We start from the raw sequence: 15945 nt of genomic DNA on the forward strand, positions 1-15945 counted from the left end.
AAAGTCACGAACACCTTCACTATATGTACCATCACCACCAAGGGCTCGGCTATGGCTTCATTTACTCAACTCTATTAAAATTTAGTTTAGTAACGTGTAATTCAGCTTCTATGGACATATGATAAACAACATGAAGCCAAACTGCTACATTAATATACTTGTACATTATCTTAGCAAGGGCGGGATATATAGGCCAATTTATGGTGCACGTGAATTCATGATCTACCAAACTAGATATTTTATGTACATATTTATTAGAAGTGATCTAATATTCTCCAAAAAGTTTAAATGAAGCACTTGGTTGAATGGTGAAGTCGATAGTGTACTCGATGATTGAAGGACCTATCGACTTGCATTAACTTCCTGTGGCTAGTAGTTGAAGGCCCTCGCAATAGCATATGAGCACGACTAGTCCCTAAGAGAGTACTTATTTACCTAACCCTCTGTTTGGATGGTTGTTTCCCGTGGTTCATTAATGCACAGTATGGTATGGTACAACATGGTGTTGTATTGTATTGTACTGTATTAATGAACACAATATTTGGATAGACTGTATTGTTTGTTGTGGTTTAATAACATTTGTATTATTTGGTTTGACTGTATGGTACTGTATAATAACTTGTCAATTTACTAAAATATCCTTAACTCTTAATTAGAAATTAGTTTATATATATTAATAAAACTCAGGTAAAGAATAAAATAGGAACTTTAAAAAATAAGTAGGTAGTGGGTGGAGGTGGTGGAGGGGTGGGTTGTGTGAGGTGAGTGGTTGTGGGATGAGGGTGGGGGTAGTGGGTGGTAGGGTGGGGGTGAGTGGTTGTGGGAATGGGGTTGGGTGGTGGTGAGGGGTAGAGGGTGAGGATGGTAGAAGGGTGGGTAGTGTGAAGTGGGTGGTTGTGGAATGAGGGTAGGGGTAGTGGATGGTAAGGTGGGGGTGAGTGGTTGTTGGGTGGGGTTGGGCGGTGGTGAGGGGTAGTGGGTAATGGTTGGGGTGGGTGGCAGAGGAGTGGGGTAGTTGGGGGTGGGAGTGGGTGGTAGGGCGGGGTGGGGTAAAGGTGAGTAGTAGGGTGAGGGTGGGGTGGAGGGTGGGGTATAATAAAGAAATAAAATACGTAACCACGAAAAAATCACCAAATCCGTGGTTACAAAAATTGAGACTTTTCATGGTTATATAATCATGGGATGAACCACGGGTTTACAACACCATACCACATCATTTTAAGAACAATGAAAACAAACATGGTTTCATGGAAAACCATACATTAATAGAAAACCTTCTTTTTCCACCACTACCCAAAGTCACGAACACCTTCACTATATGTACCATCACCCCCAAGGGCTTGGCTATGGTTTCATTTACTCAATTCTATTAAAATTTAGTTTAGTAACGTGTAATTCAGCTTCCATGGACATATGATAAACAACATGAAGCCAAACTGCTACATGAATACACTTGTACGTTATCTTAGCAAGGGCGGGATTTATAGGCCAATTTATGGTGCACGTGAACTCATGATCTATCAAACTAGATATTTTATGTACATATTTATTAGAAGTGATCTAATATTCTTCGAAAAGTTTAAATGAAGCACTTGGTTGAATGGTGACTTATTTACCTAAAGAAACGGGGATCAATTCCACTTAATACTTCTTCTTTTTTCTCCTTTTTAGTTGTGCACCCATGTTATAAAAATCCTAGATTTGCCTCTGAACCTTAGAAAATACTCATTATGCAAATTTGCATAAGATACAATAATTTTTTGTAAGAATGTATTCGAACAATCATTTTCAGAAGAATGGAAAGACATATGTACTGATAGATACTGCCCATTGTTCTGGTTGCACCTTAAAATCTTTAACTACATAGCTACCACATTCATGAATTATTTTCATGGTAGACTTGTGAAAAAGTTACATTCCTTCTCTAGAATCAAATATCAGTTACATGGTAGACACTCCTTCTTTTATCATCGATTTTTTACCAAATCGAGAACACCACTAAAAACCCTAATTATTGCGGTTACACGATTTTATTTTTATCGACTTTAATGTTTTACTTCGCCCTTTCCTAATCATAGTAAAAGAACATAAGCAAACTAAAAAATTGATTTAAGTAAATTATTATAAATTACTTGCATTATCAATCCTAATTAAGTTGTTGCATTATCAATCCAAAAGGTGTCAAATCGGTGAGTTGGACTGAATCTGGACATGTCAAAATGAGCCGAGTTAATAAATAAGAAGATCAATAGTTATTTAAGCTTAAATAAAACGCCGAAATAGGCTAATAAACGGATCATAACCCAACCTGTCCAATATTTACTTTTTTAAAAAAAAAAAATTATTTAAGTACATAATAAACTTTTTTTCCTTATTATGGCTATACACCACATATCAAACAAAACAAAAAAGAGTCTTTTTAAAAATAATTTGACAAGATTCCATAGGGGTTAATTTGTGTTACCTATTAGCTCAACTTTTAGATGGGTTGAATTGAACAGGTGAATAATGAGCTCAGTTAATAATTAGACAGGTCATTTTGAATGCGTTGCGTGAGTAATATTTTCATGAGCTAATTTTGACGCCCGTAACCAATTCCTATAAGCAAACTCAACTACAATAAACAAAAATAAGTTAATTAAAATTACATCTAAGCATTTTTAAAGAAAATCAGGGATTAAAGAAGAGAAAAAGCAAAGAGACAGTAGGAATGAATCCACACTATTTGGTGAGACATAAATAAGAGGCGAAATCAGGATTTGAAGTTTATGAGTTTGCGATTTCCGCACTTTTAAGTTAATGTATTTTGAATTAATAATTTGTATACATTGAATGACCTCAAGTTGTGAGATTTCACTGGATATGTCGTTGTTGTTGTTCTTGTTGTGTATATTGAGTGAATTTCTTAAGACAAATAATATAAGGTTTGAATTAAAGCCTAGCTCCGCCCTTGAGATAGATACTGCTAGACCATAAGGGGTCATTTGGTACGCGAGATAAGTTGAGATATTCCCAGAATTATATTTGGGATTAAATTTATACTGTATTTGCTTGACGGTATAAATTTATTCGGATAAATTTATTTAGTCAACCAAACACAATATAAATTTGATCCCAAACTTATATAATCCTCCCACCTTATCTCAACTTGAGATTATTTTCCTTATAATTCCGAGATAATTTAGTCCGCGAATCAAACGACCCTAAGTCTTGATTGTTAAATCTTAATTAACCACAAATCACTTGCATTAACAACCCTAACTCCTAATTTAATTACCATATCTAGAGGTTTTTAAACTCAAATAAAAGGATTTTATAACCCACAAAAAGGACACAAAATTCTCCTTCATTGTCTTTACCTTTGTATTTTCACCTCCATTTTTATTTATGATTTTTTTTCTGTAATCAGTACCCAAAAATCCCCATTCTTTTCTTTTTCTTTTTTTACCCTTTTTTTACACTTTTTTTTTTTTTTTTTTTTTTTGCCTCTCGGTAAACTACTCCTTTTATATGATATACTAAATCTACACTCTTCTTATGTGACCTATAATAATTATTGAAATTCTTTGCTTTTTTCAACCATAATTTCAGGTGAGAATCTTTGATGCTACTACCCCTTTTATTTAACTTCTTTTTTACTTGGATGTATTTATCTGGACTTGTTATATGAGAGAAATAATAAAAAGAAACATTTTTTGGGTACCCTTTTGAATTTCAATCTCATGGATATCAAGATTGAAGGAACCCACCCCAAAAAAAATAAAAAAGAGCTTTTTTTAGTTGATTTGTTTCTTGTTTAGTTATTGGAGTTTTGTGAATGGTATGTTTTGGGTGTTCTGGAATTTGATTGTAAAGACTAAAGAGTATGAATTGTGAAACTGTGAGATTGTTATTAAAGTTGCAATCTTTACATGTACTTATCTTTAATCCAATAGCTAGATTTTGGTTTTGGTGCTGTTTAGTTTCTTGATTAGGACTTTGTAAAAAAAAAAAAAAAAAGGTAAATTAGTTTGAAGAGCAATGAATAAGATATGTTTAGTTGAACCTGTTTGGGACTGAGGCGTAGTAGTAGTTGTTGTTGTTGTTGTATTAAGATTTTCAGATGAAATTGAAATGTTTACTAGACTTGCAATCTTGATGCAACATCTAGCTTTTAGATTATATGTTATTTTAGGCCTATTTATGTGACCCCAATGTTTGTGTGATGAGCTTCTGTCATGTATTCATCTAAGTAAGTGGTTTTTGAGTGTAGGTTTTAAGGAATAAAGTTAGGACAAAGGCCAAAAGTGGTGCCTATGAAATATTCTAACTTGGTTATTTGAGCTATGCATTAGTATTGTATTAGGGGTGTTTGAACTTTTTTGGATTCGATTGTATTAAGAGCAATGAATAAGATATGTTTAGTTGTTTTATTTCTTATATTAAGTTTTCCTTTATTAGCTGACATCAACTTGTTTGGGACTGAGGCATAGTAGTAGTAGTAGTTGCGTTATTAAGATTTTCAGATTGATATGTTTACTAGACTTGCAGTCTTGTCTTGCTTTTTCCCTTCGATGCAGCATCTAGTTTTTGGTTTATATGTTATTCTCGGCATATTTATGTGAATCTAAGGAATAAGGTTAGGACAAAGGCCAAAAGTGGCGCTTACGAAATATTCTAACTAGTTATTTGAGCTATGAATTAAGGTTGTTTGAACTTTTCTGGATTCAATTGTTAGGGAGTAATGGTGAAAAAGGCTAAGAAAAAGGCCAGAGGTGGTGTGAAGGAGAAGCGGAATCCCGTGGCATCTCCAAATCTTCTTGCTCAACAAGACACTCAAGAAGTTAAAGCACCTGAGGACGATGGAGTTACAGCTGTGAATGATACAAAAATATGCCCCCATATTGATAAGGGTATTGATGTGGAGAAAGTCTCTGCTAAACTTGGATTCTCAGGACCGGTTAGGTGTGAAGATTGTAGGGAAGGAACAGTTAATCGACGAGCTGGGAAAGGAAAAGGTAAACATGGAAAAAAGAAGGGAGGTGGAGAATCGAAGTCGGTATCTAAAGCCATTTGGGTCTGTTTAGAGTGTGGTCATTTGTCGTGCGGAGGTGCTGGATTTCCTACTACTCCTCAGAGCCATGCGGTTCGGCATGCCAGACAGTATCACCACCAATTGGCTGTTCAATTCGAAAATCTTCAGCTTCGCTGGTGTTTCCCGTGCAATAGACTAATTCCTGCTGAAAAGGAAAAAGATGTATTACACGACATAGTCAAGATGATTAAAGGGCGGCCACCTGAAGGGCCCAGTGTTGATGTTGAGGATGTTTGGTTTGGGACGAGGAGTATCACGAGTGAGATCAAGCCAGAAGCTAGTGGTTACGTTGTTAGGGGATTGTTTAATTTAGGAAACACTTGTTTTTTCAATTCAGTAATTCAAAACCTACTAGCAATGAATAGATTACGGGATTACTTTCTTGAATGGGACGAATGTGATGGTCCTCTTGCTGCTGCTTTTAAAAAGCTCTTTGTTGAGACGAGTATTCGAGATGCCTCAAATGCTATAAATCCGAAACCCTTTTTTGGTTCGCTGTGTGCGAAAGCTCCACAGTTTAGGGGATATCAACAGCACGACAGTCACGAGTTGCTTCATTGCTTGCTTGACGGTTTGTCTACCGACGAATTGACTGCAAGAAAGAAACTCAAGTCTCCTCAGGATGATGATGGCAAGTCTCCTACATATGTTGATGCCATCTTTGGGGGTCGTCTCTCTAGTACTGTTACTTGTCTGGAGTGTGGACACTCTTCATTAGTCTACGAGCCATTCTTGGATCTCTCATTACCGGTTCCCACTAAAAAGACTCCATCTAAAAAAGCTCAACCAGTTTCCCGACCGAAGAAATCAAAACATCCTCCAAAGAGAAGTGGAAGAGTTCGCCCCAAAATTAGCAGAGATGCAGCTTCTCTTAATTCTCAAAGTGCTCAAGAAAGCGGTAGCAAGACGGAAGTTCCTTCCGATTCTGCATTGCTGGATTCTCTTGATGCTAGTTCTGTGGCTGATATTGATAATATGGGTTTAACTTCACATAATTTATATTCCTCTTTGAAGTCTAATAATGAGAAACATGTCAACGATGTTACTGGGCAGCTGACTTCAGTGGACAGTTCTGCATGGTTGGATTATCTTGATCAAGATATCCTGCCTAATGGTAATGATATGGCTTCTCAAATAACTTCTCATGATCTGTGTTCCTCTCCGAAGTCCAATAATAATGAACAAAATGACAATGGTGTTACTGGACAGTCGACTTCAACGGACAATTTTACATGTTCAGAGTATCTTGATCAAGGTATTACGCCTAAGGGTGATGATGTCGCATCACAAATTGATATTCCGTCTAATCAGGGTTGTGCAACTGAAAATGTTGTTCAACCTAATGTTTCCTTGCAAAATGATCTGAATGCTCATAGTGACAGTAACTTGACATGTGAAGAAGTAGCAGCTAAAGATATGGATGCTAGAGAAGTTGAGCATAACTCAGCATCAGGCAGCCAAGTCCTCTCGGTGGATTCAAATCTTGATTCATCAACAAGGCTTGGGGAAATTGAAGCGGCATTACTGGTACAAGATTCAGAAATTCTGTTGCTTCCATATAAAGAAGAAACTTCAACTACCAGTGACGTACTAAAAGGAGAAGACGAAGATTCTTTGGAGTTCGATGGTTTTGGAGGCCTGTTTAATGAACCTGAGCCGGTAGCAGGGCCCGCTGAAAAGCCTTTACCAAATGGATACGGAGAAGCTAGTTCTGCAGTTGGAAATAGCACCGAGTCTGATCCAGATGAGGTTGATAATACTGATGCTCCAGTATCGGTAGAGAGTTGTTTGGCTTGTTTCACAAAGCCTGAGCTTCTATCTAAAACAGAACATGCTTGGCAATGTGAAAACTGTGCCAAACTTCTACGAGAACAGAGGATGAGATCAGAAGGTGGATTCCATTCAAGTCAGGATGAAGCTAGTGGTCTAGTAAATTGCAACAATCAGAACAATGGAGTTCAGTTGGATGAACGTTCTGCTAATTATGAATCTGGAGAAAGTGAGGAGAACGAGATAGACTCTAAAGGTGTCAAAGTGGAAAGAGATGCAACTAAAAGGATACTCATTGATAAAGCCCCTCCTATTTTGATAATTCATCTAAAGAGGTTCAGCCAAGACGCTCGTGGACGCTTAAGTAAGCTGAATGGCCATGTGAATTTCAGAGATGCTGTTGATCTCACAACATTTATTGATCCCAGGTGTGTTAAAATTGTAATTTTGGCTTTCTCTTCCCTAAATTGAGATTCGAGCAATTTTATTTATCTTGTAATGAAAACCTGCATTTGTTGGTCAAATCTATGAGATCCATGTCAGTTAAGTGACCTCTTTAAACATAATTAGGAGATGAGAATGAATATTTAAATGTAGTAATAAGCTTGACCTTAGACTATAAGATTTACTACCATATCGAGATTTATGGAGGAACAGAGATATTACTTTCTTCTCTGTCTGAAGGCTATTAATTATGGTATTCAAGTTCATTAAGCCGGACGAAAAGAACAAAAGAATTATCCATCTGAGGTTTCCAGCAACTTAAAGCATGTGCTGGCAAGGTGGGTATAGTCTTGTGGCGTAAATGATATTCCTTTATCAAATGCGTTGGAAGCATATATATTTCTATGGTATAAAATATCACAATTATTTATATTTAATATTAGATTAACTCTGCTCTACCAAACTGGGGTGCTGTCAAAGTTAGTCTCTTTGTTATTTCTTAGATAGGAAATGATTCAATTAGAGGGTAGCTCAAGTAGAAAGCACCTCCAACATTAAAAGTTGTGGGTTCGAGTATCCAAGTCAGTAAATTGCTGTAAAAAAGGAAAAAACAAAAAAGGGAAATGATTCTACTATGTGAATTCTAAAACTTTGTTAGCCTGAGTGCTGATTTCAGGACTCTGGCTTTATGGAAGAGGCTAGATTTTGAAGGGTTTAAGGGGAGAGCAGTACCTGGGAAGACTAGATAACCTTCATGATATCTTTTTATTCCTCTTTCCATGAATATGATTTTGGGAGAGAAGGATTGTCATGTACCTGTAATATAATACTTGTGGGCCGTCACTTTCTATCAGTTATGTTCTATCACCGTGATATCCACATAAAAATTCAAGATTGTGTTCCTTCCTCCCTCACTTGCACCCAGAGCTATTTCTCATATATGATCCATTAATTTTTATCAGCATCACAATTGTGTGTACAGATTTGGAGGCTTTGGAAATGCTTTTTGAACTTGTTTACGCTAGAGCTTGAGAACAATAGATAGCTTTTAAATGATCCTGTCCAAAAGAACAAAATCTCATCAACTGGAATATAAGCATTTGTCTTTTTTTGGGTATATAATTTCCTGGATAAACTTAATAAAATAGCAACTACTGTTTGATCTAAATTGACTAATAAATATGAGAATTAGCAACGAAGTGCTTGGTATAGTTTAAGAAAAGTTTGGTATCCTCAACATGGTCAAATGGCATCTCGCTTTTTGCTATGATTGGAATTCTTTTCCATTCCTTTGAATTCTTTAATTCTTGCTCCTCTTGGTGACGTACCCCTTTTTTTCTTTTTTTTTGATTAGTTAAGCTAGATAATAGCCTCTGAATCTCAATTCTAACCTGTTCCATCAGTTTATTATTCACGTTCTCAAGTTTTAGACAGTAACAACTGTAATCTAATTAGGTTTCTGCACGGAAATTGTTATTCAATTGATATATAACAACAATAACTATGCCTCGGTCCCTAACTTTTTTCAAATGATATGAACATCTTAATTTATATTCCAATCTGACCAACTTGAGAATGGTTATGTGGAGTTTAATCCATTAAAAGAAAAAACGTCACTTTAATCCCCAAAAAAAAAAAAAAAAAAAAAAAAAACAAAAAAACAAAAGAACTATGTGTCTTTAGTGACCTTCATGAGCAAGGAGATAGCAGTGCAAATTCTTTGAGTTTTATATCGTGCTTCCTAGGACTCCCTGTTTCGTTTATGAAGTTGTTGTTCTAATTGGTATTATGTGGATACCTTTCAGTTATCAATAAGTTATGATTGGTTTTTTTAGGTTCACCAAAAACAGTTGCAAAGGATGAAATTATTGGCAGATCTGTGATATATTCTAAGTAGGATATGAACTCTTTATTCATTTCAAATGTTTGTTCGGTTTATTGCTGATTACATATTGGACTTGGGACATCTATTATTGAAGTAAAACCTGTTCAAAAGAAGAGATCAAATTTGTCTTTTGAAGAGAATTAGATTGATAAGTGTAGAATTGAGTAAATAAAATGAGATTGGTGCTGTGAAACCAGAAAAGAAAGAGAAGACATATGAAACCAAGTAGAGTGAGACTCATTGAAAAGCTTGTTAGGAGGTTAGAAGAGACAAACAAAGGGTGAAAGGAAGTACATTGCATATTATCTCGAGGACCGAGTAGGGCCTCTTACTTATTTTTGGACTTCTCGGGTTTCGCTTGTACATTTGCTTCTTAGTAAAGCTTTCGAGCCTGCTATCTTGAAGCTTCTAGTTCGAAATGTCAGTTTGCACTTTTAGGGGTCGCTTGGTTGTTGGTTAGAGTTATATAGGTATTAGTAATGCAGAGATTAGCTATGCAGGGTTTAGTTATTTCATCTTCTACCCTGCATTAAAAAATACATCGATTTCCTCATAACTTTTACATGTATTAGTTATGCGGGATTAAAACTGGTAACTAAACACTGTACTTGATGTGTTGAATTTTATATGTAGCAACTAAAATGCTACAAGATATTCGTTGTGCTGATTTTAATACGTGAATAACTTACTTCTTAACCAACAACCAAACGACACCTTAGTCCTCAACGATTTGAAATCTCCTTTTGCAAAACGCTATCTGTACTGCACTTGTCTGATGATGAAATGACGTAAACTGCAGGTGCCTGCAGAGGGAGATATACAAATATCGACTTGTGGGTGTCGTGGAACATTCGGGGACTATGAGGGGAGGTCACTATGTTGCATATGTTAGAGGAGGTCCAAAGATTGCTGGGGAAGACAAGGACGCGAAAGATTATGTGTGGTATTATGCAAGTGATGCATACGTACGAGAAGTCCCTTTGGAAGAAGTTCTTCGGAGTGAAGCCTATATTTTGTTCTACGAAGAAATTTGATACGAATCTCTTTTTGCAATTTTTTTGACATCAAAATGGTCGGGGCTGAGCTGATCACCCTATATGTTACGCGTGTGAGAAACAAATACGTATACACAAAGAGAAAGGGGTTTCCCGGAGGGGTTGGAGGGTAAAATTGTGAGTTGTATTACTACAATCATAGAGTATTAACACCCCGTTTTTTGTTATTTCAAATTTCAATGTGCCATCACTTAAAGATGTATATGTTCGAAAATGTATGTCGAGAAAGAGTGTAATTCTTTGCCTTCCTTTTTTTAAATGGAAAAATCAATCTTTATTTACCAAGCATGGGGTGGTAGGTTGATGCTTATTAATTTCTTTCTTATTTCTTATTAATTGTTTACCAAGATATGTACATGTTGTGAGCATGCTTTGGCATTTTGAGGGAAAAAAATTTGGCCTGTTGACCTTGTATTTGTTCGTCAATTTCGAGTGAAATGCATATTGTGCGTGAGATTGTTACTGATATCACTAGACTATAAGCTTTGCTCGTGTTATTCTTTGACACTTGATTTGTTTTCTCGATGTAGGGGTGGAGGGTGTTGAAGATGGTTATTTTGGGTTAAAAGAGTCGTGTGAGAAACTACCTAAGTGACCAAATTTAAAACTCAACTTTTGATAATTATACTTTAAATTGAAGATGTGATGGGAAGAAATCAGTTTGTCTTTCTAAGTTTGATGTAAATGAGAAACTCTAAAGTGTAGAATCTTTTCAGTATTTTTTTTTTTAATGCTGATTTAACACTCGTTCCAATTTAGACCCAATTATAGATCATTTTCACAGTTAAACATGCTTCTTCTTTAAATTTAGCCTATCGTAAACGCCTCTACCCGTCAAAAAGCGAGAAGTGAGGCGTCTACGTACACTCTACCCTCCCCGCATCTCACCCCATGATTATATCTATTACATGTTGTTGTTGTTGTTGTTTCACAGTTAAACATGGATAGATAACTTGAAATATGTACCAGCAACTTGCAAAAAGTGTTTATGATCTATTGATTGGTTATTTTTATGACATATTGATTGATTATTTACATTACTATTATATATAATTTAATTGTTTTTTATTCCAAAAAATATTTTATCATATTTTTCTCAATTCAGCCTTTGAGTAGTGGTTGACTGTACATTGTCGTTCCATCTTTTTTCTTTAATGGCATAAGTTAAAATTGGCCCTTGAACTTTGTGAATGTTGCCCATGCTTTTCTTATAGAGTTAGCAGAAAATTCTTGAAATTCAGATAGTACGTAATTTATTAAAGTGAAAATATACATCAACTAACTACAACTAAGTGATGATTATATATTTCAAACGGATGTCATTTGATGTACCTTTCCAAGACAGCCAGGCTGAAATTCAGGAAAACAAAAGAATCTTTAAACCCATACCGAAGACATCCATCCAAACTACAAAGGTTAAAATATACACAAAAAGAAACAAGTTATATCATCTGTCCAAGAAAACATTTCGTTCAGTTCATGACTTTCAAAGTTCTCAAATCTCACATACCAAAAAGGAAAAGCAGCCCCACAAAAAGAACAAAACAAAAGAAAAAGGAAACAGCTAAAAGAACACATAAAATAATAAAAAGACGAGAAACCATCTTCTTGTTAGTAATTCTTTTCTTACTTTATGCATTCATGTAAATACTGACTCGACTAACTTGAATTATATCACGCAGAACTCCTTAAATTTGAAAATAGTCCCTGCCAACCATTTTCTAACTTTCAAAGATCAAGCTCGATGCAATATAATTAAGAATAGAGAAATTTCATCAACCGTAATATATATAACGTGATGGACCTTACCCCCTTCGTCTTAATTTATATGGCGATGCTTGACTTGACATGACACTTAAGAAAGAAACGATTTTTAAAAAAAAAATTATAATCTAAAACAAGTTTTAAATATTTTATACCTATAAATCATCTCATTAAAAATAATAAAAAAGTTAAATTATATTATTTTAAGATATAAAAATGTAGCAGTAACGTTTTTTGGAAATGGATTAAAAGAGAAAGTGTTACACATAAGTGGTCGTTTCGTAGTTAGACAAAATTATCCCGGGATTATAATCCCGGGATTAATTTATCCCATTTATTGGGATTATTTTATCCCATTTGGGAGATGGGATAAAATAATCCCAGGATAAGTGGGATAAGGTGGGATATCTCACCCTTAGGATAAGGCTTCATTTTATATCGTGTTTGGTAGTGTGTATATAAATTTATCCTATCTCTTACCAAATATGGTAAAAGAGTATTAACTAGTCCCAATTCTTCCATTTGATTCTTGATTTCTTTCTGCTTCAGTCCTTTTGTCCACACTGTACCACAACATTCCCCTTTCCCTTTTCTTTAATTAAAAAAAAAACAACTTGTCACTCTCAAAATTCCCACTCTCAAAACCCCACATCAAAAGTAAAAAAGACCAAGAAAACACAGTATAATTTCTTGAGCCTTTAGCTTCATCAATGGGAGAACCACCATTTTTTTGGGTGTTTCTGGTCATAAATTTTTTATTTTTCACTCAAATAATAAGAGTAAAAGCAACATGGTGTGTAGCAAGAAGTGATGCAAGTGAACAATCATTACAAAGTGCTTTAGATTATGCATGTTACTCTGGTGCTGATTGTGCTCCTATTTCAGCAAATGGACTTTGTTATCTTCCAAATACAATTCAAGCTCATGCTTCTTATGCATTTAATGGCTTCTATCAACGTATGAATAGAGCACCTGGTTCTTGTGATTTTGCTGGCACTGCTACCATTGCTAAAACTGATCCAAGTAATCATCTTTTTCTTTCATTTTTTTTTTTTTTGTACTTTCTTGTTATATTGCAAACAAAATACTCCATCGATCACATTTTACGTGAAATTGTTACTATTTGAGGAGTTAAAAAGCTTTTTCTTTAATAATGATTTTTTTGTTTTTTAAAAATATTTTGAGTTATTCATTATTAACCAGGAGTCTAGTTTTCGAATCTTGAAAATGACTATATGTTACCATTGCCAAAACTGATCCGAGTAATGATTTTTTTTTCTTTCATTTTTTGCACTTTCTTGTTATATTGCAAACAAATGGTTTGAGTATTTGATGACCATCCGGAGTCAAATGATTCTTTTTTCTTTTACTATGATTTTCTTAATATTTTGAATTATTTATGAGTTACATATTTGTGAACCATAAGTTTCGAGTTTAAATCTTAAAGATGAAGTTTTTGTATGATGTTTGGATTAGTTTGACCACTGTATTTCGATATTATATGGTCATGCTAGAAAAGAAAAATATTTTTTATGTTATTTTTTAAATATGTAACTTCTATTTAAGGAAATATTAAAGAATTTATGTTTTAATTCACACAAAAAAGTTGATAATATGACCCTCGTAGTCCGAGCCCGTCACATAAAATGAGTAGTGATTAAGCTGTTTTTTTTTTCTTCTTTTTCTTTTGGTGCTACGTAGGTTATGGATCTTGTGATTATCCAGCACATACAAGGTATGAACTTTAACTTTCTCTCACATTGCTTTCCTTTTTTCTTTTTTCGAGTAGTTCTTGATATTTGATACTGTAATTTTCTAGTTATTTCTTCTTTAGTTGTCGGGTGACCACTGTCTTTTGTTTTTTAATTTTCTTGAAAGTTGTCTTAATATAATACTAGTAGTTAAAAAAAGAATAAGAAAAAGCGCTAGAGAAGAAGCTTGTAGACACGCAAAGATCTCAAGAAGACTTCTGAATAGAGGCTTATTTTATTTCTTTGTAGATGGTCTTTGTTTCTACTTTGACTACCAAAAGAATGTTGGGTATTCTCTATATTTAATTCGTTTTAATTTATGTAACGCATTTTAAAATTTAAGAAAGAAAGACTTTTGACTTGTGATCGTAAACATGTTTTGTGGTTATAAAGCTATGTCATTAATAATAAAAAGAGAAATTTTAAGTTAAATTATTTTAAAATAAAACAATAATGACACATAAAATGTAACAAAATGAGTATTGCTTAACCATCGTAGAGTCGGATTAAAAGCACATAGGTTATTTCTTTGATGTGAAAAAAACTTACTAGTAAAAGCTTATAGGCAAGAGAAATATGTTGCATTAATTGATTGAGTGGAAACATAAAATAGTGGAGTACTAGTAAAAAAAAATAAAAAATATCACTTTATGTAAAATAGTGTGATTGTGTCAGTATGTATGGGGTAGCATCAATGGTCAAGTTGCTGTAAGGATAGTCTAAAAATGGCTGCAAAAGCCAGCTAGCAATCTGGCATCAATTGTCATCTCGAGCAGAGCTTTATGATTTTGACAATACATTTCTTACTGTGTATGGATTCTCCCTAGCAAACTAACCTATGAATTTAACTTACATAAAATTTTACTTTGATTTATTTTCAGATTATTAGTTTCATGTCTATCACTCTTTTGGTTTTTATTCTCATGTCTTGAAGTGTAAAAAGGAATACAACAAGGAGTGCTTATTGGCTATGATCCCTAAATCATGGGTTCACGTGTTCGACAGAACCCAGAGCTTTGTGGTCGATCCTTATATATATGTGCGAAAAACAAGTATATATAGAGTTACATATACGTTTTAGTACCTGCATCTACATTCTGGATCTGCCACTACCCGGACCCGGACGCTAGTTTTAGGAATTAGGAGCATGCTGATGTATCGATCGATCTGCACTTATCTGCTGCAAATCCTAAAAAATTAAGAGCAGACAAATTTCTTACCTGATCAATAGAACACTACAAACACACACAAAATAAAAGGAAAGCTGGAAAAGAAAAAGAAAAAAGACGAGAACGAAATTCACTACTTGAGACATGTGACACAATATATATCTGTCTTAAGAAGATCATTTGATGCTCTTCTAAATTAGGTGTATGGCCAAGTTATGATTCTCGTGTATGTGATTATCCGCGTCAATTCTTTATGGGATTTTTATATTGGATAACTGCCCACCAAAATAATAGCCGACAAATGTATATTTTATATATAATAGTGTATATTTTTTGTATATTTAGCCAGCGAATGTAACTATTTTTTGCCGCCTGGAAAATGTGTAACTTGCCCATTCTTTAATACAAAGTTGGCAGTATGATTTTAACAACTTGGGTTCTGTAAATTTTCAGCACTGCTGGTGGCTCTACTTCTCCGAACACCAGTGGTGGTGGCACAACCGGAGGGACTACCACACCGACCACGACGCCAATTCTTTACCCACCACCACCAGGGTCCGCAAATCCTTTCAATGGCAATGGAGTTGGACCTGATATTCCTGACTCAGAGACTTCTAAAGCTTCTCCCAAGTTCTCAAATTTAGTTCCTGCATATTTTATGCTTCTCTTCATTCATATTTTTCAACTCTTGTAGCCATTCGTTGTAGAATATAGCCATACTTTTGCTAGTTTGTTGAAGGCTAGGACAGTAGAATTTTGGTTAGAAAATGGAAGTTTTCATCTTTGCTATTTTGAAAACTTCAGCCCTTTGGAGTAACATTCTGGTCTTTATAATCAACTGTCTTGGCCTGTTGATAACAAGGTGGTAAGAGCGTAACACGTGATGCGTGAGTTATGCACACGTCATGGGTTCGAACGTAGTCGCAGATAAAAGCTTGGTATTCAAGTGAAAAATTATAAAGAGGAGGGCCCATTATTGGCTCTCGGGAATTTTTCGGTTATAAAGAAACAAGGGGATATTCCTTTTTATATT

General features: G+C 34.8%; 2 protein-coding genes across 2 annotated transcripts; both read left to right on the forward strand.

Moving 5' to 3' along the window:
• The first annotated feature begins 3441 nt into the window (after window positions 1-3441).
• Window positions 3442-10513, forward strand: LOC132059550 (ubiquitin carboxyl-terminal hydrolase 2-like). Its single transcript, XM_059452214.1, has 3 exons — window positions 3442-3591; window positions 4718-7272; window positions 9973-10513. The coding sequence occupies exons 2-3, from the start codon at window positions 4724-4726 to the stop codon at window positions 10205-10207; spliced, it is 2784 nt and encodes a 927-aa protein (XP_059308197.1). The 5' UTR covers window positions 3442-3591; window positions 4718-4723; the 3' UTR covers window positions 10208-10513.
• A 2029-nt stretch (window positions 10514-12542) lies between these two features.
• Window positions 12543-15897, forward strand: LOC132059624 (PLASMODESMATA CALLOSE-BINDING PROTEIN 3). The gene is made up of 3 exons (XM_059452318.1): window positions 12543-13015; window positions 13694-13727; window positions 15366-15897. The coding sequence occupies exons 1-3, from the start codon at window positions 12703-12705 to the stop codon at window positions 15604-15606; spliced, it is 588 nt and encodes a 195-aa protein (XP_059308301.1). The 5' UTR covers window positions 12543-12702; the 3' UTR covers window positions 15607-15897.
• Window positions 15898-15945: the final 48 nt, after the last annotated feature.

The sequence above is a fragment of the Lycium ferocissimum genome, chromosome 1 (assembly GCF_029784015.1).
Source record: "Lycium ferocissimum isolate CSIRO_LF1 chromosome 1, AGI_CSIRO_Lferr_CH_V1, whole genome shotgun sequence".
Taxonomy (NCBI): Eukaryota; Viridiplantae; Streptophyta; class Magnoliopsida; order Solanales; family Solanaceae; genus Lycium; species Lycium ferocissimum.